Raw genomic sequence first — 22,822 nt, 5'->3', positions numbered from 1 at the left:
AGAAACAGATGCAATAAAAATATCAACTTGGAGTAAGAAGTTTAAGTCAAATCACTTAACAGTGATCAGAATATGATAAGTAGACAGTGGTATAATGTGGACTTCATGAAATTAGGATTGAGCACAGCAGCTAATTGTAGGGAATAATATGTGAAATGCTGCCGGTTTCATGTGTTTTAACATTTATGTTCACATTAGTTACAAGCTTCTATTCAATTTAACAGAGGGCGAGAGGCTGGATACAAAGATGAAGAGACTGGAAGCGAAATACGCTGCACTTCATCTTGTTCCACTGATAGAGCGTCTTGGAACACCTCAGGTAATTTCTTTGTTGGAGCTCCACTGCTATCCACTCATGTTTCTATAGTTATAAGAACATTCAGAGGTTACTGCAGCCACTATAATATTGAGCGGGTTTATTTCTACAACACACCTATAACAAACATTTACACAAGCTCACACAGCTACTAAAACATGAGTTGCTTTGTCAAATGACTATATCTGATTCGCGGTCCACATTACAAACCCACCATGTGAAAGATAGTATTACTGTGCACAAAAAGAATGCGCATCTCCTCTAATTAATGCTCAGTGAGCGAACCCATCAACACAAAAATCAACATTGCCTCACCAAGAACCATTTTATTTGCAGTGTTGGGTTGCCACTGTCTGGGATCCACCCCTCGATATAAATAGGGATGAATTCCAGGGCTGAAACAAGTCGAGCGATTCAAGCAGAGGCAATTTCAGCAACGTAAATGGATACAGATTTCTAGGATTTTAGCTACGCTACTGGGTCAGCTGCTGTGCCATGTCTTTGTTTACCTCTGAGTGACCTTGCAAATCATCGGTTAGGTTTGTGACCTGAAAACGCAACAGCAATTCAATTCTGACCTCATCCATTAGAGTCATAGAGTTTTACAGCACAGAAAGAGGCCCTTCGGCCCATCGTGTCTGCGCCGCCCATCCATCCCTGTCCAGTCTAATCCCATTTTCCAGCATTTGGTCCATAGCCTTGTATGCATTGGCATTCCAAGTGCTCATCCAAATGCTTCTTGAATGTTGTGAGGGTTCCTGCCTCTACCACCCTTTTGGGCATTGAGTTCCACATTCCAACCACCCTCTGGGTGAAAAAGTTCCTCCTCAAATCCCCTCTAGATCTCCTGCCCCTTACCCTGAATCTATGCCCCCTTGTTATTGACCCCCCTACTAAGGGGAAAAGTTCCTCTTTGTCTACCCTATCTATGCCCCTCATCATTTTGTATACCTCAATCAGGTCCCCCCTCAGCCTTCTTTGCTCCAAGGAAAACAACCCCAGCCTGTTTAGTCTTTCTTCATAGCTGAGGCGCTCCATCCCAGGTAACATCCTGGTGAATCTTCTCTGCACCCTCTCCAAAGCAATCACATCCTTCCTATAGTGAGGCGACCAGAACTGCACACAGTACTCCAGCTGTGGCCTCACCAGCGTTTTGTACAGCTCCATCATAACCTCCCTGCTCTTATATTCTATGCCTCGGCTAATGAAGGCAAGTATCCCATATGCCTTTTTAACCACCTTATCTACCTGTTCCGCTGCCTTCAGAGATCTATGTACATGTACACCAAGGTCCCTCTGTACTTCCTAGGGTCCTACCACTCATTGTGTATTCCCTTGCCTTATTTGTCCGTCCAAAATGCATCACCTCGCACTTTTCAGGGTTAAATTCCATTTGCCACTTTTCCGCCCATCTGACCAACCCGTTTATATCGTCCTGTAGCCTGAGGCTTTCCTCCTCGCAATTGACCACCCCACCAATTTTCGTGTCATCTGCGAACTTGCTGATCATACCTTTTACATTCTCATCCAAATCATTTATGTAGATCACAAACAACAAGGGACCCAGCACCGATCCCTGAGGTACCCCACTGGACACAGGCTTCCAGTCACAAAAGCAACCTTCGACCATCACCCTCTGCCTCCTGCCACTCAGCCAGTTTAGGATCCAACGCGCCAAGGCACCCTGGATCCCATGGGCTCTTACCTTCTTGACCAGTCTCCTATGCGGGACTTTGTCAAAGGCTTTACTGAAGTCCATGTAAACCACATCCACAGCATTTCCCTCATCCACCCCCCTAGTCACCCCCTCGAAAAATTCAATCAGATTTGTCAGACATGATTTACCCTTGACAAAGCCATGCTGACTATCCCCGATTAATCCTTGCCTCTCCAAGTGGAGACTAATTTTGTCCCTCAGAATTTTTTCCAATAATTTCCCTACCACAGATGTTAGGCTCACTGGCCTGTAATTCCCTGGTTTATCCCTGCTACCCTTCTTGAATAATGGTACTACATTAGCTGTTCTCCAGTCCTCTGGTACATCCCCTGTGGCCAGAGAGGTTCTGAAAATTTGTGTCAGAGCCCCTGCAATCTCTTCCTTTGCCTCCCACAGCAGCCTGGGATACATCTCGTCCGGGCCTGGGGATTTATCCACTTTTTGGCCTGCTAAAACCGCTAGCACCTCCTCCCTCTCGATGCTAATATGTTCAAGTATGTCACAGTCCCCTTGCCCGATTTCTATGTCTGCATCGTCTTTCGCTTAACAACAGTTACATTTTACCAGCAGAATTGTACGTTACATGGTCCTTCTAAAACAGCACATCATCAGACTTAGTGAGCAACACCACGCGGGAGCTACTAGCAGTATAAAAACGTTGCGCATTCCTGCAGTTCCTTTCTTGCACTTCAGATGTTGCAGTGTCTAGTGCCAATTTGTGCGTCATACTTGAAATAAGAATAAAGAAACAAAGTCATTTGTTTGAAATGTATTGAAAAACTCTTCAACCACGGTGTGCCTCTAAATTGACTTGTGTAGGAGCTCACTTAGTGTATACTTAACAAGACTTAATACTGTTAAAGGGACTCACACCTTAACACTTCAGCAGCAAAATGATGAATTGTTTTACAGAGTATAAAACAGGGATCCATTGATTTAGTGTGAGCAGCACCTTGGATTACTAGTTTATATAAAAGTTTGGAGAGTGTCTGGCACACTCGAGATATCGCACTGTACTAAACCCCAACAAATTGTAATTGAACAATGTTTTTTCTTTGAGAGAAATAAACCCAGTTATTACCTTCTGATTTTTCTGACCTTTAGATAACTTAGAGAGGTTATTGAGATGATGAAGAAAGACTTGCATTTATATATCGCCTTTCATGATCTCAGGGCGTCCCAAAGCGCTTTACAGCCAATGAAGTACTTTTGAAGTGTAGTCACTGTTGTAAAGTAGGAAGTCCTGCAGGCAACTTGTGCACAGCAAGCTCCCACAAACAGCAATAAGACAATGATCAGATAATCTGTTTTAGTGATGTTGATTGAGGGATAAATATTAGCTTGGACACCGGGGAGAACTCTTCTTCGAATAGTGCCTTGTGATCTTTTACGTCCACGAGAGGGCAGACGGGGCCTTGGTTTAAAATCACATCCGAAAGACGGCCCCTCTGACAGTGCAGTCAGGTGTGACCATCAGTACTTCACTGAAGTGTCAGCCGAGATTTTATGCTCCAGTCCCTGGAGTGGGACTTGAATCCACAGCCTTCTGACTCAGAGGCAAGAGTGCTACCCACTGAGTCACAGCTGACAGAAAAAAACCAAGCAACTAACAATCTAGAGAAAGTTCTGACAATTAATCTCCAGTTGACCTTGGGACCAACTTGTATCACTTCCCCACAGTAAGTACCTGAGCAATGCTTTAAAGCGGCAGGTCGGGTGCTTTGGTGCTGCAGACCCCAGACTGACTATTAGCAACACCAAGGGAGATCACCATGTGCATGTGTTTGTGCATAAGGGTACTGAATTTGGATGATCAGCCATGATCTCATTAAATGGTGGAGCAGGCTCGAGGGGCCGAATGGCCTACTCCTGCTCCTATCTTCTATGTTTCTATGCATTAAAAAAAGGTTTGTCACTTATGCAAATTTCTGTCACATTTATTAAGTAGGGGATTTTAGAAGCAGTTGCAAATCTACAGAGAAACCTCCCCAGCAGTGAGCCTCTAATTGACTTCAGAATGTGGCTATAACATTTCGAACTTGTGGACTTAATTGACATGCCAGTTACACACAGCTTAACTTTGGTGACAGAATAATGCATTAAGTTTGAGGAATATTGCTGCTGTCCTTATTAAAACGGCACGTCCCCTGACCGAGCCTGAGTAATGCCACTGAAGATCTGCTAGTGATATCTTCGCACGCATCACACTTTAAGTGAGTCTGTAGCACAAAACATCCGTTGTGTTTTTCTCACTTGACTGCTCGAATTTTACAGGCGTCAATCAAATAAGCGCTTTCAAACACTTTACTGTGTCTCTGCATCTCCCTGTACAAAACTCTTTCCATTCGCCAGGACTGCCTGCCACCTCTTGCCCCTCGCCCCTGACAATATCCTGCAACTCATTGTGAACAAGACCATGAGAGATCAGGCAGTGGCACTTAGTCATTGTGTGCTGGGACTGGTAATAATTATGTTAATAAGTCAGTGATTCTCTTTTTAAATCTTGTATTTTTGAATTACTGAAGTATAAATAGAAAATTAAGCTGGTCAGTCTGAGAGAAGGCAAGGTTCCCATTTCAGGTGTGACCATCAGAATCACTCACTGGATTTGTTTCTTTTTAAAATCTTGTCGCAATCAGCAAGTCGCAATTGCCAGGGAAGGGGACCTGCTGACAAAGGAGCGACTCTGCTGTGGGCTGTCCATGTTTGAAGTGATTCTGACACGAATCCGGCATTTCCTGGAAGATTCCATATGGCGCGGACCTCTTCCCAGCAATGGAGTAATGCACGTGGACGAATGTGTGGAATTCCACAGGCTCTGGAGCGCCATGCAGTTTGTGTACTGTATTCCAGTCGGAGCACATGAATTCACTGTGGAGTAAGTGCCTTGCTATCTTAACTTGCCGTTTCCAGTTATAACTTCATGAGGCCACAAACCCTGACCAAGCGAGTGAGCGAGCAGACGGGTGACCCGGACGCACGCTCTTATCAATACTGTGGATTTTTCTGATTATAATTCAGATACCTAACTCAAGGGCCCATAGTGTAGGATGACACCACAGTTGAAAAGAGCAAGTGAGAAAACAGGATAAATATAGAAGTAGTGGATAAACGGCACCATGCTTTGTTTTTATCCCATAGGTTATAAGAGCAAAGGAAAGGGTGGCCTAGGATGACATTAGAACATAAGACTGACTGGCCTCATTTTTTGTGGGGTTTTCTTCCCTTTGTTTTTGGGACGTACCTCGCTTCCCCTCCCGCAGTATACCTGGGATTCTATACTTTCAGAAATGAGGGATGTACCCTCACATTTTGCAGTGATTAGAGAGTGTTTTGACTTGTGCTAGGGAGGAGTGAGCTCTACATCTCAGAGTAGTTACCCAAACTCTCACTCGCCCAGGAGAGGGAGCATGTCACAGGCGCACAAGGCTGAATAGTAGCTGGCGTTAATATTTAACCGCAAGATGGTGAGAACAGTAGCGTACCTCCCAAGATACCTTTTATTTTAAAAAAATAAACATAATGGCTGCTTCTGAATGCTATTAGTTAAGAATGAGACTTTAACAATATGCCCTGGAGGGGATTTTCTTTAAATTTATCTTCTGTTATTGATCGAGTTAGATTCAGCTTCCCAAAGGGTTAGGATGGTTCCTGGAACTGACCGGCCAGCCATGGTAGATAGTTTAATTTGTGTGATCGATCAGCTTTGAGACAATGAGGATGTGTTCTGTACGTTCCAAGAGTTTGCACCCTGGTGGTAGAGTTCTCCCTCTCTAGTCTGATGGGTATGTGACACAGACAGGTGAGACTCCAGGTTGAGACAACCTGTTGCAAAGGAAATCAGGAGCTGGTTAGCTCAGGGACTAACTTGTAAGTGAATTAAATTTATTATAGTGGCAGAGTCATATTTTGTTATTTTATGTTTCAAGGCGTGGTATGGCAAACTATTCTGTTCATTCATGTATTCTATGTAAAATAAACCAGTTAGTTTAAATCCTACCTTCTTTCACTAGAGCGTTTTTCAGTCCAGTTGCTGTAAAGAGAGATCGCACATGATTAGTGTATCCAGTACACACAACAATGAGTCACACTGTTGTTTAATTAGACATTGGGCAGTGATGGTGCACTCCAGATCGTAGGGAATGTGAACTCTGCTTACAGGAGTGACTGACACTGAAATAGTGAGAATATCTACCATAGACTGGACTCATGAAATTTGTAACACTTCAATTTCTGAAGAAATACTATATTATTTCATTTGGGTATAATTGTTACAAAGCACTGTGTTTCAAAATCATTTTAATTATAACAACTTTTTTTAAAAATTGGTATAATATATCAAGTGTAGATTGTGCCAAGTAAGTGGAATACAAGATCTGTCTCGGGCTGCTAGAAACAAAGATTCCAAAGGAAATAATAGTGATTTTTCTGGGTTTTTTGTGTTTCAGTTTCTAGTGGGTAAATTATCACCAATTTTCTCTTCTCTCTTGAAGACGTTAACTGCTTGCAAGACGACAGTTCCATGAGCATTCTCAGTGCCCGCACCCCAAGTGTTGATCCTTCATTTGTTAGCATTAACGATGTGGGTGAGCAGCGGACACTGTTGCTGGAGCCTGTGCCTGTCCTAACTCTACTGTTCCAGTAGGGTTCCTGGATAGTGAGTAAAAACCCTGGCTGCTACTCCTCCCACGCTATCAAATGGTGCCGAGGCCAGTTACCCCAGCTGAGATTGGCTAACTCAGCAGAGACTAGGGATCAAACCTGAAGCCTTCCTGGTCCATATAGCTCAGCTCCTCGCTGTGTAAAACACTCTGACCCATTGGGGTAGCTTATTGAAATATATTGGTGGGGGGAGCAGATCTACTTCAACTTTCATTTTCAAAACTGAAAGTCCTGTCTTAATGTATCGCTTTAATCTCATCACTCAAGACCTCTTGGTGCTACTTGGCATTAACCTTGTCTTTAAATCTCACAGGCAGTGCTTTGGCGATGGACTGCACTGGGCTGGCTGTCTGATCATTACACTGCTTGGACAGCAGCGCCGATTTGATGTCCTCGACTTCTGTTATCATCTGCTCAAAGTTCAGAAGCATGATGGGAAAGATGATGTCCTCAAAAACGTGGTATGCTAACTTTGAAAGTGCTCAGACATATTATTTTGACCTGACCACCATTATATCTGCATGATTCGATAACCCACACATCGGGGGAGTGGCACTGGCCAAAGTGCTCTTGTAGAGAGCCGGCACGGGCTGAATGGCCTCCTTCTGTGCTGTGTAACCATTCTATGACATACTAATCAGTTGGAAAGGTGGGGAATTGTTCCACGGCCATTTTACACTTTAGCTGTGAAATGTAACCCATCCTAATAGAGAAATATTTCACAGCAGAAGAGGATGAGAAAAACCATGCAACCAGCCTCTCAAGGTAGCCATTTGAGAAGTAGTGTTAAATGGTAGTCACGATAAGTTTGGTGACCCGTGCCATTCTCCCTTCTGAAGGAACCACATGGGAAAATGGAGGAGCCAGTTTATTTATATAATAATTTTCTAAATTAGCCTTTTATTTTAAGTTAAACTAAATTATTGAATTTTTTTCCTTCCAAATTTACAGCCTTTGAAGAAAATGGTTGACAGAATTCGCAAATTCCAAATTCTTAACGATGAGATCTTTGCTATCTTGAGCAAGTATCTGAAGTCTGGCGACGGTGAGAATGTACCTGTGGAGCATGTCCGCTGTTTCCAGCCGCCTATTCATCAGTCACTGGCAAGCTCATAAAAAAAAAAAACACTCTGGACAGTTCAAGCAATCCAGGGATATTTGTAATCCTAATAATCATAACTTTAATGTTCTGAGCACCTGAATAATAAAATGGTTGATACTCTGCATTTTAATGATGGGAAATGTTAGAGGTTAAACATTTAAACTGCTGGGTGATTCTTTGTTAAGAGGACAATGCATGGTTTGCTGTGGTTGAGGGATTTTACTGATGATTCTGTCATCAAACACTACCAGCAATAAATACCTGGAACGGATTTAAAATTAAAAAAAAATAAAACTGGCTATTTTTTAGACTATTTTTAGTTACAAAGATTTCATGAGAAATTTAAAAATGTAATCCGAATGTGACTTCTTTGTAATGCTGTTGTTATAAAAAGATTAACAAATTTTTTCCAGATCTATATATTTTACTACACTAGCCTACATTCATAGTTTACTGGTGCTATACTAAAAGATGTCATTTTTCTACACTGTTCCAATAATATTTTTGCTTCTAATTTTTTTCTAGTGCAACGTATTTACAGTAAGCTTTTCCACAATTAATAGTTGCAATAAATTTAAAATGAATCTTGAGACTTTGTTTGAAATGTTTACCAGTTTATATGGAAGAAATAAATATTTCAGCATCTATTTTTTTATGACTCTACTTATATTTTCTCTTCACTTGAATCACAAATGCAATTGTTCAGTTCCTCCAGTGAGTAACCACACTGCCTGGTGTGATACTGAGCCATACTGAAAATGTCCCAGGTCTCTGCTCATCTCAGCAAGTTGGGGTGCTACAGTTTATCTCGGCGCTCCTGGCTACGGAGGAAGAAAATCCAGCTGGGATTCCTACTCCTGATCATTATCCAGTGGCCCCTATAGGAAACTGCACGTGTGTGGACAACAGGTGAGGACAGGATTGGGCGTGACTGTGATTATTTCTCATATCAACAAATAGCCCGTGGATACTCATTGGCTGAGCCTACACATGAAGAATAGGAATTGTCATTAGGGTGTGAGACCAAGAGCTCCTGAACAATGTTCCCTCTAATAATTCTTTTGGACCTCGGGGACCCTTTAACAGGCTGCACAGCCCATTCAAAATTCCTCACATGCGCGGTTTTTTCCCCATTTAAAATCCGGTGAGCTGGTTGCGCGGGAGCTCCAGAGTGCCAAGCTGCCACGCAGCTTAAAGGGAACACTGCTCCTGATGTCTGTCAAACCAAATCTGAGCGTGAATCAGTGCCTTTAAGGGAGGGCAGGGGATGCAATTGTTCACTGGTTGAAGTTTTGCCTCTTACATGGGTAGAAATTAACAGTGGTAGTAAGCATTCTTGCCAATCATTTGGAAATGCATACTGAAGGCTGTTCATGTAGTAGGGCCAGGGCTCACCCGATTTCCTACAAGGTGAATTCTAATTCCTCTCATGCCATCAGGAAAATGAAGAGGTAGAGAAAAAGTAAAAATTGAAATCAGATGTGCATTTATATAATGCCTTATTGCCTAACTCAAACATTTCAGCCTATTTCACTAACAATGTATTACTTGGAAATGCCACAGGATCTTTAATGTCCACTTGAGCCACCAGAATATGCGTGGGGGTGGGGGGGTCTTAATTGAACATCTCATCCAAGAGTTGATGTCACCTCCAACAACGCCATGTGCTGCCCTGATGTAGATGGATTAAGTGAATGGGCAAAACTGGCAAATGGATTTCAATGTAGGCAAATGTGAGGTCATCCACTTTGGACCTAAAAATAGAACCAGGTACTTTCTAAATGGTGAAAAGCTAAATATAGTGGAGGTCCAAAAAGACTTGGGGGTCCAGCTACATAGATCATTAAAATGTCATGAACAGGTACAGAAAATAATCAAAAAGGCTAATGGAATGCTGGCCTTTATATCTAGAGGACTAGAATACAAGGGGGTAGAAGTTATGCTGCAGCTGTACAAAACCCTGGTTAGACCACACCTGGCGTACTGTGAGCAGTTCTGGGCACCACACCTTAGGAAGGATATATTGGCCTTGGAGGGAGTGCAGCGTAGGTTTACCAGAATGATACCCGGACTTCAAGGGTTACGTTACAAGGAGAGATTACACAAATTAGGATTGTGTTCCCTAGAATTTAGAAGGTTAAGGGGTGATCTAATCGAAGTTTTGAAGCTACTAAGGGGAACCGAAACTATTTCTGCTGTTTGGGGATTCCAGGACTAGGGGGCGTAGTCTAAAAATTAGAGCCAGACCTTTTAGGAGTGAAATTAAGAAACACTTCTACACACAAAGGGTGGTAGAAGTTTGGAACTCTCTTCTGCAAATGGCAATTGGTGCTAGATAAGTTGTTGATTTTAAATCTGAGATTGATAGCTTTTTGTTAACCAAAGGTATTAAGGGATATGGGCAAAAAGCGGGTATATGGAGTTAGGTTGCAGATCATATTGAATGGCAGAAGAGGCTCGAGGGGCTGAATGGCCTACTCCTGTTCCTATGTCCCTATGATGTATCAGTCCAGATTATCTGCTTTAAATTCTGGGATTCTGACTCTGCTACCAACTGACCTAAGTGCAAGGGGAAGCACTCTGAGCTACTGTAGTGATCTGAGTAAATGATTAAAAAACAGCACTGCAAGAGACTTGGATGCAGGTCACATGCTTGCCTTCCACTTCCATGAATACTTGACTGAATATTCTGTAAGGTAAATAGAATTGAAATTATTTCAGGTTAGCACCTATTTAAGGAATAAGTTTGGTTATTTACTCGAGATGAAAAATTGTGCAACTAAGTATGTAAATTACTGACCAATGTAAAATGGTTACTTAAAAGAAATTGCCTCCAATTGTATCCAACACTGGACATTGCTGTAAAAATTACCACGTGTTTTCCCTACTCTTTAGAGAATGTACATGATGCTGCTAGCTGCTTATCAGATGTCACAAAATATGGGTCAGATACACACTACTGCATTTTGTTTTCTCCCCAGGGTGATGCCTTATGAATAATCATCATCAGCTGATTTACTCCTCTGCTGAATTTTTACAGCTGCACTTTTAAAGGAAAAAAGTGTTATTTTTGTGCTGAAGGCAACTGGATGGCACTGAGCACATCACATATTTAGGGGGGGAATTTAACTCGGGAGTCGGGTTGGAGGCGGGACTACAACTTTCAGGGTTGTAGTCCCGCCTCCGTCGAGATGCGGCCAATCCACGCGATTTTGACTTGATTGACCTTGTTGAGCCCGCAGGCCAATTAAGGGCCACCCGGCAACAGGTGACGTCACAGACTGAAATTTCATCTGTCGAGGTTTTGACAGATGAAATATCAGTGTTTCACAGCTGTTTGAAGCTATCAAACACTGACAGTCTTACTTCTAACATAGAAGATAGGAGCAGGAGTAGGCCATTCGGCCCTTCGAGCCTGCTCCGCCATTCAACGAGATCATGGCTGATCATCCGCACCCGGTCCCTACACCGACAGCCAACCCACCCAAGCCCTATCCCCGTAACCCCACGTATTTAATCCCCCCTAACACTAAGGGACAATTTATTTTTATTTTTATCATGGCCAATCAACCTAACCCGCACATCTTTGGACTGTGGGAGGAAACCGGAGCACCCGGAGGAAACCCACGCAAACACGGGGAGAATGTGCAAACTCCACACAGTCACCCGAGGCCGGATTTGAACCCTGGCGCTGTGAGGCAACAGTGCTAACCACTATGCCACCTGAGTCCTTCTCCACAGACTCAGTTAGAAATCTCTCCTGCACAGTAAGCTGAAGGCTGTCACTTTTGACAGTTCGCAGCCATTCTGCTTTCTGTGCCGGTGAGATGAGGGACTCCCGGAACCTAAAGGAAGGAAGGCTGAAAAGGTAAAACTTCTTTAATCACTTTAGACACACCAAACACACTCACCTTTGCACTCATGCACACATCACTCACCTGAACACCGACATCTCGACCCCTCCAAGTCCTTCAACCCAACGGCCCGACGACTCTAACTTGGCGTGGTTTGGAGCTGTTGGGAATCCCACATTTCAACATCAAAAATAGGGATTCGGCTAAAAACTGCCTGTTAACAGGCAATTAATTGGCACTAATCCCTTCCCATCTCAAGTAGGCGTGTCCCAGTGCGGGGCGGGTACCCGCCTCTGAAACTGGCATGGAGGCGGGTTTGGGTGTGGGAAGGGGTCAGGACCCCTGATTTCGGGACTTGTCACACCCCACCAATCAGAGTGAACCACCCTTTATCCTTAGTCTGTCTCCTACTTCCCAACCAATTACTGGCCCATGTCATAAGGTTACCTCGAATTCTGTGTTCTCATTTTTGCTAAGCTCTTGTGCGGAACCTTATGAAATGCCTTCTGGAAGTCCATATAGACAATATCCACAGACACTCCATCACGCTAATCCCCTCAAAAAATCCAACTAGATCAATTATATAACTTATCCTTCACAATTCCATGATGATGCCCTTTAGAACAGATGCACAAATTATTTGTTGATCAATCGACTGCACCACCTTAGCTTTAAGAGATGAACATAAAATGCCTTGGATTGTGGTAACTTTTGCATCTTACTGATATGGTGTATGATTAATCAGCTGACTTTTTTTTAAACTCCCAAACTGGGCTGCGCCATTAGCATTGATTGGCTTTAAAACTGAAAAATAATGTAAATGTATTTGACTTTGATTAGCTTAAGAAATATCTCAATATGCATTTTCAGATCTATTCTTTTACAAGTATTCTGCCCTTCACATTTCTTGTAACTAAATTGTATTCCAGGGAGCATACTCTGATTTTAAAATATTTTCAATTGAATGTAGCAGGACAGGTGCTTGGCTAAGTATTCACAAGACATGAGAGAACAAGAACACATGCCACTTATAAATCACAACTTAATGATGCATATATTTCAGGCAGCAGTTAATGTGCTTAGACTGCCTCTGGATGATGATCCATACTGCAGTTATTGGGAATGGCAAACTTATTGGTCATTTATAATATACTAAGAGCGAGCTGAGCAGCATATTGCTATATGAATACATTGCATAACAGAGAACAAAACAACTTGTATTTATATAGTGCCTTTAACGTAATAAAACATCCCATGGTGCTTCACAGGAGCGTTTATTAAAAAAAAGTGACACCGAGCCATATAAGGAGATGTTGGGGCAGATGACCAAAAGCTTGGTAGGTTTTAAGGAGCGTCTTAAAGGAGGAAAGAGAGAATTCCAGATTTTCGGGCTTTGGCAGCTGAAAGCACAGCCGCCAAAGGTGGAGCGATTAAAGTCAGGGATGGTCAAAAGGTCTGAAAAGGCAGAGTGCAGACGTCTTGGGGGATTATAGGGCTGGAAGATGTAGTGTATGTACTTTGCAGAAGGAACTATATTCTGCAGCCCCTGTATACTGCAGTACCAGTAGTGACCACCCCTGTATATAAGCCTGTGTAGTAACTTTGCATAGTAGTTCCAGTTTTTTCTCCACTCGGTAAACACCTGTTGTAACCTACTCCTGCAGTCCGTGTCTCAATTACACACGGACATAATACTGGCGACGAGCAGATCCGAACTTACCTACAGTTCTGCACCACCTCATGGGGATCCATCCCTGAAGCGAAGTTGTTGCGAGGTCGAGGCCAGAAAGAAGAAAAAAAAACCAAACAGAAGAAACGGGCGTCGACCGTGGACAACCGCCTCTGATTCATCGGAGTTGAAGATTTGCAGGAGAGGCTGTCGAGAGCGGGGCTTGGTTATCCTGTCTATGGTGTTCCAGCTAATCGGGCTGGTGGCAGGTAGTACACTGATCCTTCCTGGGCTGCGGCGGGCTAGAGCTCGATCGGGTGGCTTTTCAACGGAGCTGAGCAGCGTTGTCTGGAAGAGGAGAGAGGGTGGAGCACACAGGGCGCGGCCGGTGCTACGAAGCCGGGCAGCATACAGACCTGAGAAGAGGGAGGAAAGTGTCCCGGAGGGTTTGCTCTGACGACGGGAAAATAAAAGAAATTAGAAGCGCAGAAAGCCGCGAGGAGCTGCAGTTTGCCACAGGGACCGCGGAGAACGGCGTTCGCGCACTTCCCCCCCCCCCCCCCCCCCACGCTGCTGCTAAGACCATAGGGCGTCGCCATCGAGGCATAAAAACACCAGTGACAGCGCTAGCAGCGGCGGAGAAGACAGACAGCGCGGGAGGCGCCATCTTAATCCAGCGGGGAAGGCAAAGCGTGGGAGGCGCCATTTTGTTCAGTCGGGGAAGAAGGCAAAGCGCGGGAGGCGCCATCTTAGATTTCCAAGACACCGAAGACTGGCAATATCACTGCCTTCGATAATGCAATAGAAGACTGGACCACGTATGTGGAAAGAGTCGAAGTATATTGCAAGGCAAATGAAGTAGCCAATGAGAAAAAGGCAGCAGTACTACTAAACTTAATGGGCGCAAGAACGTACGGCCTATTGCGGAACCTGATCACTCCAGCCAAACCGATGGCGAAGAGTCTTAACGAAATTGTTGATATCCTACAGGAACACCTAAATCCTACACCGCTGCTGATAGCAGAAAGATTTAAATTCCACAAGAGAAATCAGCATAAAGAGAGCAATGCTGATTACCTTACGGAACTACGCAAGCTATCAAAGCACTGCCAGTTCGGAGCAGGACTGGCAGATACCCTACGGGACAAATTTGTCTGTGGACTCCTGAGTGAAGGAACCCAGAAGAGGTTACTCTCGGAGAAAGAGCTGACGCTAGATAAGGCTTTCAGCGTGGCAGTATCGTACGAAGCAGCAGCAAGGGGAGCTGCGGAAATACAGCAAAAGCCACAAGAATACGGCACCCATGAAATGACATGGGGATTTGAAAAATGTTATCACTGCGGCAGAACAACCCATGACCAGAAGGACTGCTGGTCCAAGGACAAAATATGCAGGCAATGCGGAAAGATGGGACACATTGCACGAGTTTGCAGGTCTGGAAAGAAGACTAACGACAACAAAAAGGCTACTAAGGAACAGTACAGGAAAGTACAAAAGATGACGGACAGTAGTTCCGAAGACCAGAAGAGCGATAGTGAATCCGGGAACAAGAGACTAAGCTGTCTCAAACTTCACAATGTAATCGCAAAAGAGGATCACCGAACCATTTGGGTCACCCTCACGATAGCAAGGTCCCAAGTCAAAATGGAATTGGATACAGGATCAGCTCTGACCGTCATGAATCGACGAGACTACGAGCAGCTATTCTCACACATACCCTTGAAAGAGACATCCATTGTCTTGAAGACGTATACGGGGCAGAAAGTATACCCCAGAGGAAAAATAAGGGTGCCTGTCGAATACAACGGCAAGGAAATACAGAAATTGTATCTGTACATACTGCAAGATGGTGGACCACCGTTATTGGGACGTGAATGGATCAGAAAGATAAGTTTAGACTGGCACTCCATTCAGGCACTGACTGGGGCTGGTAAAAAGGATGACGACGTCACACCTGGACGATTGGCAAAAATCTTAGCTAACGCCAAAGAGGTATTTCAACAAGAACTGGGAACTCTTAAAGGCGTAACCGCCTCGATAAAAATAGAAGAGAATGCAATTCCCAAGTTTTTCAAAGCAAGACCGGTACCGTATGCAATTCGCCCAGCCGTCGAGGCAGAGCTGGAGAATCCAGGCGTGTTATCTAAGGTAGACTGGAGCGAGTGGGCAACACCCATCGTTCCTGTCATGAAGAAAACGTTAAATAATAAGCCTGAGGAGCCAAGGAAGGTCCGCATCTGTGGGGACTTCAAGGTGACGGTGAACCCAGTCCTTCACACAGTGCAGATAGAAGATATTTTCGCCTCACTATCTGGAGGGAAGCGTTTTACAAAAATTGACCTAGCACAAGCATATTTGCCGATGGAGGTTGAAGAATCCTCTCGGAAGTATCTCACGATAAACACTCACAAAGGTCTTTACCAGTATAATCGACTGGTATTCGGAGTAGCATCAGCTCCGGCGATATGGCAAAGAGCAATGGAACAAGTCCTGCAAGGGATTCCGGGGACTCGGTGTTACTTGGACGACATCCTAGTGACAGGTGAACACCTTGCCAACCTAGAGCAGGTGCTCACTAGACTACGTGAACATGGGCTACGAGCCAATCGCCCCAAGTGCGAGTTTTTTAAGAAACAGATATCGTATTGTGGCCACGTGATTGATGAAGAGGGGTTGCATAAGTCCCCTGACAAAATTGAAGCGGTAGTTAAGGCTCCAGCGCCTGAAAATGTGTCGCAACTGAGGTCATTCCTCGGATTGGTGAATTACTACCATAAGTTTTTGCCGAATTGGTCGACAATTCTGCACCCACTGAACGCCCTACTACAAACTGGAGTAGCATGGAAATGGAGCGATGAATGTAAGCGGGCCTTTCAGAAGAGTAAAGACCTAATCACTTCAAGAGACGTATTGGCTCCCTACAACCCATCACTACCGATAAGACTGGCGTGTGATGCGTCTCCCTACGGCATTGGAGCGGTACTGTCACATAAATTCCTTGATGGTTGAGAGAGGCCGATAGCTTTTGCGTCACGCTCGTTAACTTCAGCCGAGTGTAACTACGCCCAGATTGACAGAGAGGCCCTCAGCCTGGTGTGGGGGGTGAAGAAGTTCAATCACTACCTGCACGGTCAGAAATTTACTCTAATAACTGATCATCAACCTCTTGTCTCCATTTTCAACCCTCAGAAGGGCGTCCCGATAATGACAGCACAACGGCTACAGAGGTGGTCCCTTTTCCTAGGGGCACACCAATATGACATCGAGTACAAAGGAACTAAACAGCATGGGAATGCTGATGGATTGTCGTGCCTACCGTTGCCGACGGTGGAAGAAACACCTGCAGTAGATCCTGTGGAGATATTCCACTCGACCATAGTCGAATGTCTACCTGTGACGAATGCAAACATAGAAAAGGAAACACGAAATGACCCGACACTCTCCTGGGTCTATGATTTAACGGTGAAGGGATGGCCAGCACATGGCAAACCACTGTTGCCAGCATTCTCGCCGAGAAGAGAACAGCTGTCAGTGTGCAGAGGAACCTTGATGTGTGGATCCAGAGTCGTAATTCCACCCAAATGGAAGGATAGAGTGCTCAGTGAGCTTCATGAGGGTCATCTGGGAGGAGTACAAATGAAGAACTTAGCCAGAGCGTTTGTGTGGTGGCTGGGAATCGATAGAGAAATCGAAGAGATGACCAAGAGCTGTGCAGGATGCCAGAAGGTCCAAAACGCCCCACCACAAGCCCCTCTACATCCATGGGAGTGGCCCTCATCTCCATGGCAAAGGGTGCACATTGATTTTGCTGGTCCATTTATGGACTCGATGTTTTTAATTGCGGTGGATGCACATTCAAAGTGGCCAGAGGTAATAAAAATGTCCTCAACCACCACAGAAAAAACTATCACTGTCTTACGAACCATATTTGCCAGGAATGGGCTGCCTGAACAGATTTGCTCTGACAATGGACCACAGTTTGTGTCTGAAGAGTTCCGGAGGTTCTTAAAGAACAATGGTGTTAAGCATTACACATCTGCCCCATATCATCCAGCCACCAATGGATTGGCCGAGAGGTTCGTTCAAACATTCAAGAAGGCTATCAAGGCAATGTGTCATGAAGACATACCCCAACACAAGGTGGATAACTTCTTGTTTGCCTACCGGAATGCGACATATGCGGTTACCAACCAAACTCCAGCCATGATGTTCTTCAATCGAAGACTACGATGCCCCTTGGATTTGGTTAAGCCAAACGTCAGAAGAGATGTGGAGAACAGGCAGTTTCAGAATATGAATGAAAGGCCGACCAGGAGTTTTAAGATAGGTCAACCAGTTTTGGCCCGGGACTACTGCACAGAGAAATGGCAGCCAGGAACGATCTGCACACGGCAAGGACCCCTAATGTATACCGTGGACGTTGGAGAGAGCATTGTAAGACGCCATGCTGACCAGATTCTCGTCACTGGACAATGTCAATTCCACACCACAATCAGATACACCTGGTGATGAAACCGAAGTACCAATATCACCGATTCTGAGGTAGATGCAATTGGAAGCAGACGAACCAAACAACGACGTTGATCCCGAATCAACTTTGCCAGAAGAACTGGATACCCCAAAGAGGCATTATCCAGACAGAATCAGGAAGCCTCCTCAAAGACTGAACTTATAACTGCTTAACTTCAGCTAATGTATCTAGCAACTGTAATTGTAAATATGTTATTTAATTATTAATCGAATGTTATGTACTGTTTAGCTAAAAGGGGAGGAATTGTAGTGTATGTACTTTGCAGAAGGAACTATATTCTGCAGCCCCTGTATAATGCAGCAGCAGTAGTGACCACCCCTGTATATAAGCCTGTGTAGTAACATTTGCATAGTAGTTCCAGTTTTGTCTCCACTCAGTAAACACCTGTTGTAACCTACTCCTGCAGTCCGTGTCTCAATTACACACGGACATAATAGAAGAGATTAGAGCGATTAGGAGGGACAAGGCCATAAAGACTTAAAATATTTCCCATACATTTGTTCAAACTGCAAATGGATGCTAATAAGGCAGAATTAGAATATTCCAGAGATGATGTGGATAACCTGCATGCCCTTTTGTCATTTTTGGAAGGAGGAATTAACTTTTTTCCCCCACTGAACCATAGAACTAGTAAAGACCACAATGGTCCATCTGACTTGTCTGAAAGTTCAAAAAATATACTGTACCATAATCTCCCCAATCCCCTTGTACCAAAACAATAATAATGAGTGCCCAGGTTTTAAATGTTACTTTTCTATCCAGTAATGCATGCAAGGCAGTTGTCTTGTAATGCATTTTAGAGATGGCTCAGTTTAGGGCTGAGACTGATCAAGGCCAATAGTGGAGCAATGGGGAGAAATACGTAGGAGGCTAGAGTCAGAGGATGGGAAGGAACGTCATGGAGGGATGTGTAGACAAGGACAAGGATTTTACATTTGATGCAATGGATTACGGAAGTGGCTTAGATCAGCAAGGACGGGCAATAGACCAGCAGCTCTTCATGCAGGACAGGATGCAGGCAGTGGTATTTTGGAGATGGTAGAGGTCAGGATGTTGGAGAAATCGTCCAGAGGTGATAAAGGTGTAGGTAAAGGGTTTGAGTACAGTGAATGTGAAGGTGAAAATAAGTGATCTTGGCATTAGATAAGATCAGTGGTTTGATGCTCAGCTCTGGGGTTGAGCAGAACGTAGGGTCCTGGTTCAGCCTAAACAAGGAAAGAAGAAAATGGAGTTGTGCTTGGGGCTTTGGCTTTGAGTTTCCCCATATTTAATGGGAGGTCATTCTGGCTCATCCATGATTTAATGTCAGGCAATGAGGTTCTGCTGAGGGAGTTTAGAGGAGGTTGGATGCAAATTAAAAAGCAGAACCTCAAAGATATTAATCTATGGATTGTTACCTGAGCCACATGCAAATTGGCATAGGGACAAACAGATTAGAGGTTTAAATGCGTGGCTCAAAGAGTGGTGTGGGAGGAAGGGGTTTCACTTCATGGGGCACTGACACAAGTACTGGGGAAAGAGGGAGCTGTTCTGTTGGGACAGGCTCCATTTAATCCGGGCTGCGACCAGTGCCCTCGGAGAACCGAATAACTAGGGCAGTAGACAGGGCTTTAAACTAATGAAGGGGGTGGTGGATTCAGGAAAGAGTAAATTTAAAAGCAGCGAGAGAAATGTCAAGGCTCCAGAGCAGAGTTTTGGGTAAAAATAAGCAGAGTGAGTAATAAAGGTAATAAGGCATCAGTGACTAAGGTGACATCAGGGAAAAATAGAAATAAGTCAAAGCTAAAGGCACTATATCTGAATGTGCGAAGCATTAGCAACAAAATAGATGAATTAATAGCGCAGATAGAAATTAATAGGGTTGATCTAATAGCCATCACGGGGAAGTGGTTGCAATGTGGCCAAGGTTGGGAACTAAATATTCCAGGATACTTAACTTTTAGAAGAGATAGACAAAATGGAAAAGGAGGCGGGGTAGCCCTGATAAGGGATGGGATAAAGACAGGAGAGAGAAAGGATCTTGGCTCTGAAAATCAAGTAGTAGAATCAGTTTGGGTGGAGCAAAGAAACATCAAGGGGCAGAAAACATTGATGGGAGTTGTTTATAGGCCCCCAAACAGTAGTTGTAATGTAGGGAAGAGTACAAATCAGGAAATTAGAGGCACATGTAACAAGGGGAATACAGTAATCATGGGGGACTTTAATCTACATATAGACTGGGCGAACCAAATTTGCAGTAATAGTGTGGAAGATGAATTCTTGGATTGTATGTAAGAGAGTTTTCTAGATCAGTATGTTGAGGAACCAACTAGGGAACAGCCTAGTTTAGATCTAGTATTGTGCAATGAGAAAGGGTTAATTAATAACCTTGTAGTAAAAGGGCCTTTATTAACCATAATATCATAAAATTTTATATTGAGTTTGAAAGTGATTTAGTTAAATCCGAAACTAGGGTCTTAAATCTAAACAAAGCAAATTATGTAGGGCGAGTTGGCTAAGGTAGATTGGGAAACTACATTAAAAGGTATGACGGTAGACAAGCAATGGTTAGCATTTAAAGAATTAATACATAATTTACAACAAATATACATTCCTTTAAGGTACAAAAACCCCCACAGGAAAAGTGGTCCAACCGTGGCTAACAATAAGTTAAAGATGGTATTAGATCAAAGGAAGAGGCTTGTAATGTTGCCAAGAAGAGTAGTAAGCCTAAGGATTGGGAGGATTTTGGAATTCAGCAAAGGAAGACCAAGAAATAGAATGAGAGAGTAAACTAGCAAGAGACATAAAAACAGATTGTAAACGTTTCTACAGGCATGTAAAAAGGAAAAGATTAGCAAAAGTAAATTTGGGTCCTTTACAGGCTGAGATGGGAGAAATTATAATTGGGAATAAAGGAAGTGGCAGAGAAATTAAACAATTACTTTGTGTCTGTCTTCGGAAGACACACAAAACCTCCCATAAATAGTGGAGAACCAAGGGTCTAGCGAGAATGAGGAACTGAAAGAAATTAGTATTGTAAAAAAAAAGTACTGGAGAAATTAATGGGACTGAAAGCCAATAAATCTCCTGGACCGGATGGCATACATCCTAGGGTTTTGAAAGAGGTAGTTATAGATGCATTTGGTTGTCATCTTCCAAAATTCCATTGATTCTAGAACGGTTCCCCTAGATTGAAGGTAGCAAATAACCCCACTATTTAAGAAAGGAGGGGGGAAGAAAACAGGGAACTACAGACCAGTTAGCCTGACTTCAGTAGTAGGGAAAATGCTAGAATCTATTATTAAGGATATAACAGGGCACTTAGAAAATAATAGGATTGGGCAGCATCAACACAGATTTATGCAAGGGAAATCATGTTTGATGAATCTTTTTGAGGTTGTAACTAGCAGAATAGATAAGGGGGAACCAGTGGATGGGGTGTATTTGGATTTTCAGAAGGCATTTGATAAGGTGTCACACGAGGTTGTTAATCAAAATTAGGGCTCATGGGTAATGTACTAGCATGGATCGCAAATTGGTTGACAGCAGAGAGTAGGAATAAACGGGTCATTTTCGGGTTGGCAGGCTGTAACTAGTGGGGTACTGCAACGATCAGTGCTCGGGCCTCAGCTATTCATAATCTACATCAATGATTTGGATGAGGGGACCAAATGTAATGTATCCAAGTTTACTGATGATACAAAGCTGGGTGGGAATGTAAGTTGTGAGGAGGATGCAGAGGCTTCAAGGGGATATAGACAGGCTCAGTGAGTGGGCAAGAACATGGCAAATGGAATATAATGTGGAGAAATGTGAAGTTATCCACTTTGGTAAGAATAATAGAAAAGCAGAGTTTTTTTAAAATGGTGAGATTGGGAAATGTTGGTGTTCAGAGGGACCTGGGTCCTTGTACACGAGTCACTGAAAGTTAACATGCAGGTACAGCAAGCAATTAGGAAAGCAAATGGAATGTTGGCCTTTATTACAAGAGGATTTGAGTATAAGAGTAAAGATGTCTTTCTACAATTATATAGGGCCTGGGTGAGACCACACCTGGAGTATTGGCTATAGTTTTGGTCTCCTTACCTAAGGAAGGATATACTTGCCATAGAGGGAGTGCAACAAAGGTTCACCAGACTGATTCCTGGGATGAGGGGATTGTCCTATGAGGAGAGATTGAGTAGACTAGGCCTATATTCCCTAAAGTTTAGAAGAATGAAAGATGATCTCATTGAAACATACAAAATTCTTACAGGGCTTGACAGGGTAAATGCGGGGAGGATGTTGCCCCTGACTGGGGAGTCTAGAACCAGGGGGCACAGTCTCAAAATAAGGGGTTGGCCATTTAGGACTGAGATGAGGAGAAATTTCTTCACTCAGAGGGTGGTGAATCTTTGGAATTCTCTACCCCAGAAGGCTGTGGAGGTCCAGTCGTTGGGAATTTTCAAGACAGAGATCGATAGATTTTTGGATATTAAGGGAATCAAGGGATATGGGGATAGTGCAGGGAAGTGGAGCTGAGGTAGAAAAATCAGCCATGATCTTATCGAGGGGCCAAATGGACTCCTGCTCTTATGTCATTCTATCTATGCAGTGAGGTTAACCTCCATTTTGTTCTGAGCTGGGTGTTGCAATTTTATGACGGAATAGTCTATGAAGAGCGAGTTCAAAGGCCATTCCTTCGTCCACATGTTCTATTAACAGACTTGACTAGTGAAGGTCAGGCCTGGTAGCTCCTACCCTCTCCTGAAGACAACAGGACTGAAATTTCACAGGGCTTTCATCGATTCCCCCACCATAATTCCAGCGAGCGTTCCACAGAATCAGCAGAAACAGCCATTTCTCTGGGAGTTCTACCAATCTCCTGCCAGTTATATCAGGAGACTGGTCAAACCTGTATAGAATTTCAGCACCAGTGACCATGTGAGGTTATAGTTCCCGTGGGCTGCAGCAGCCCTTCAGTGCCTTACCAAAGTGGTCAATCTTCAA

At 43.7% G+C, this 22,822-nt stretch overlaps 1 protein-coding gene and 1 long non-coding RNA gene across 4 annotated transcripts in view; one reads left to right on the top strand and one right to left on the bottom strand.

The window, feature by feature from the left end:
• The window catches only part of cyfip1 (cytoplasmic FMR1 interacting protein 1), a 195,323-nt gene extending 186,879 nt beyond the window's left edge, over nucleotides 1-8,444 (top strand). For all 3 annotated transcript variants that reach the window (XM_085999564.1, XM_085999566.1, XM_085999565.1), the window contains exons 29-32: nucleotides 225-319; nucleotides 4,673-4,911; nucleotides 7,009-7,156; nucleotides 7,647-8,444. In XM_085999564.1, the coding sequence (XP_085855690.1) occupies nucleotides 225-319; nucleotides 4,673-4,911; nucleotides 7,009-7,156; nucleotides 7,647-7,811 (647 nt within the window). In that variant the 3' untranslated portion in view covers nucleotides 7,812-8,444. The remainder of the gene's footprint in view (nucleotides 1-224; nucleotides 320-4,672; nucleotides 4,912-7,008; nucleotides 7,157-7,646) is intronic.
• LOC147112059 (uncharacterized) lies at nucleotides 2,147-13,872 on the bottom strand. The gene is made up of 3 exons (XR_015079807.1): nucleotides 11,736-13,872; nucleotides 6,034-6,066; nucleotides 2,147-2,761 (listed from the first exon to the last, which is right to left on the bottom strand). It is a non-coding gene; the product is annotated as an uncharacterized LOC147112059 (long non-coding RNA).
• Nucleotides 13,873-22,822: the final 8,950 nt, after the last annotated feature.

Source organism: Somniosus microcephalus, chromosome 10 (genome assembly GCF_052327205.1).
Source record: "Somniosus microcephalus isolate GS21.2 chromosome 10, FLI_Smic_1.0, whole genome shotgun sequence".
Classification (NCBI taxonomy): Eukaryota; Metazoa; Chordata; class Chondrichthyes; order Squaliformes; family Somniosidae; genus Somniosus; species Somniosus microcephalus.
The sequence above is the reverse complement of the archived record's forward strand: the minus strand, read 5'-3'. Positions and strand labels throughout refer to the sequence as shown.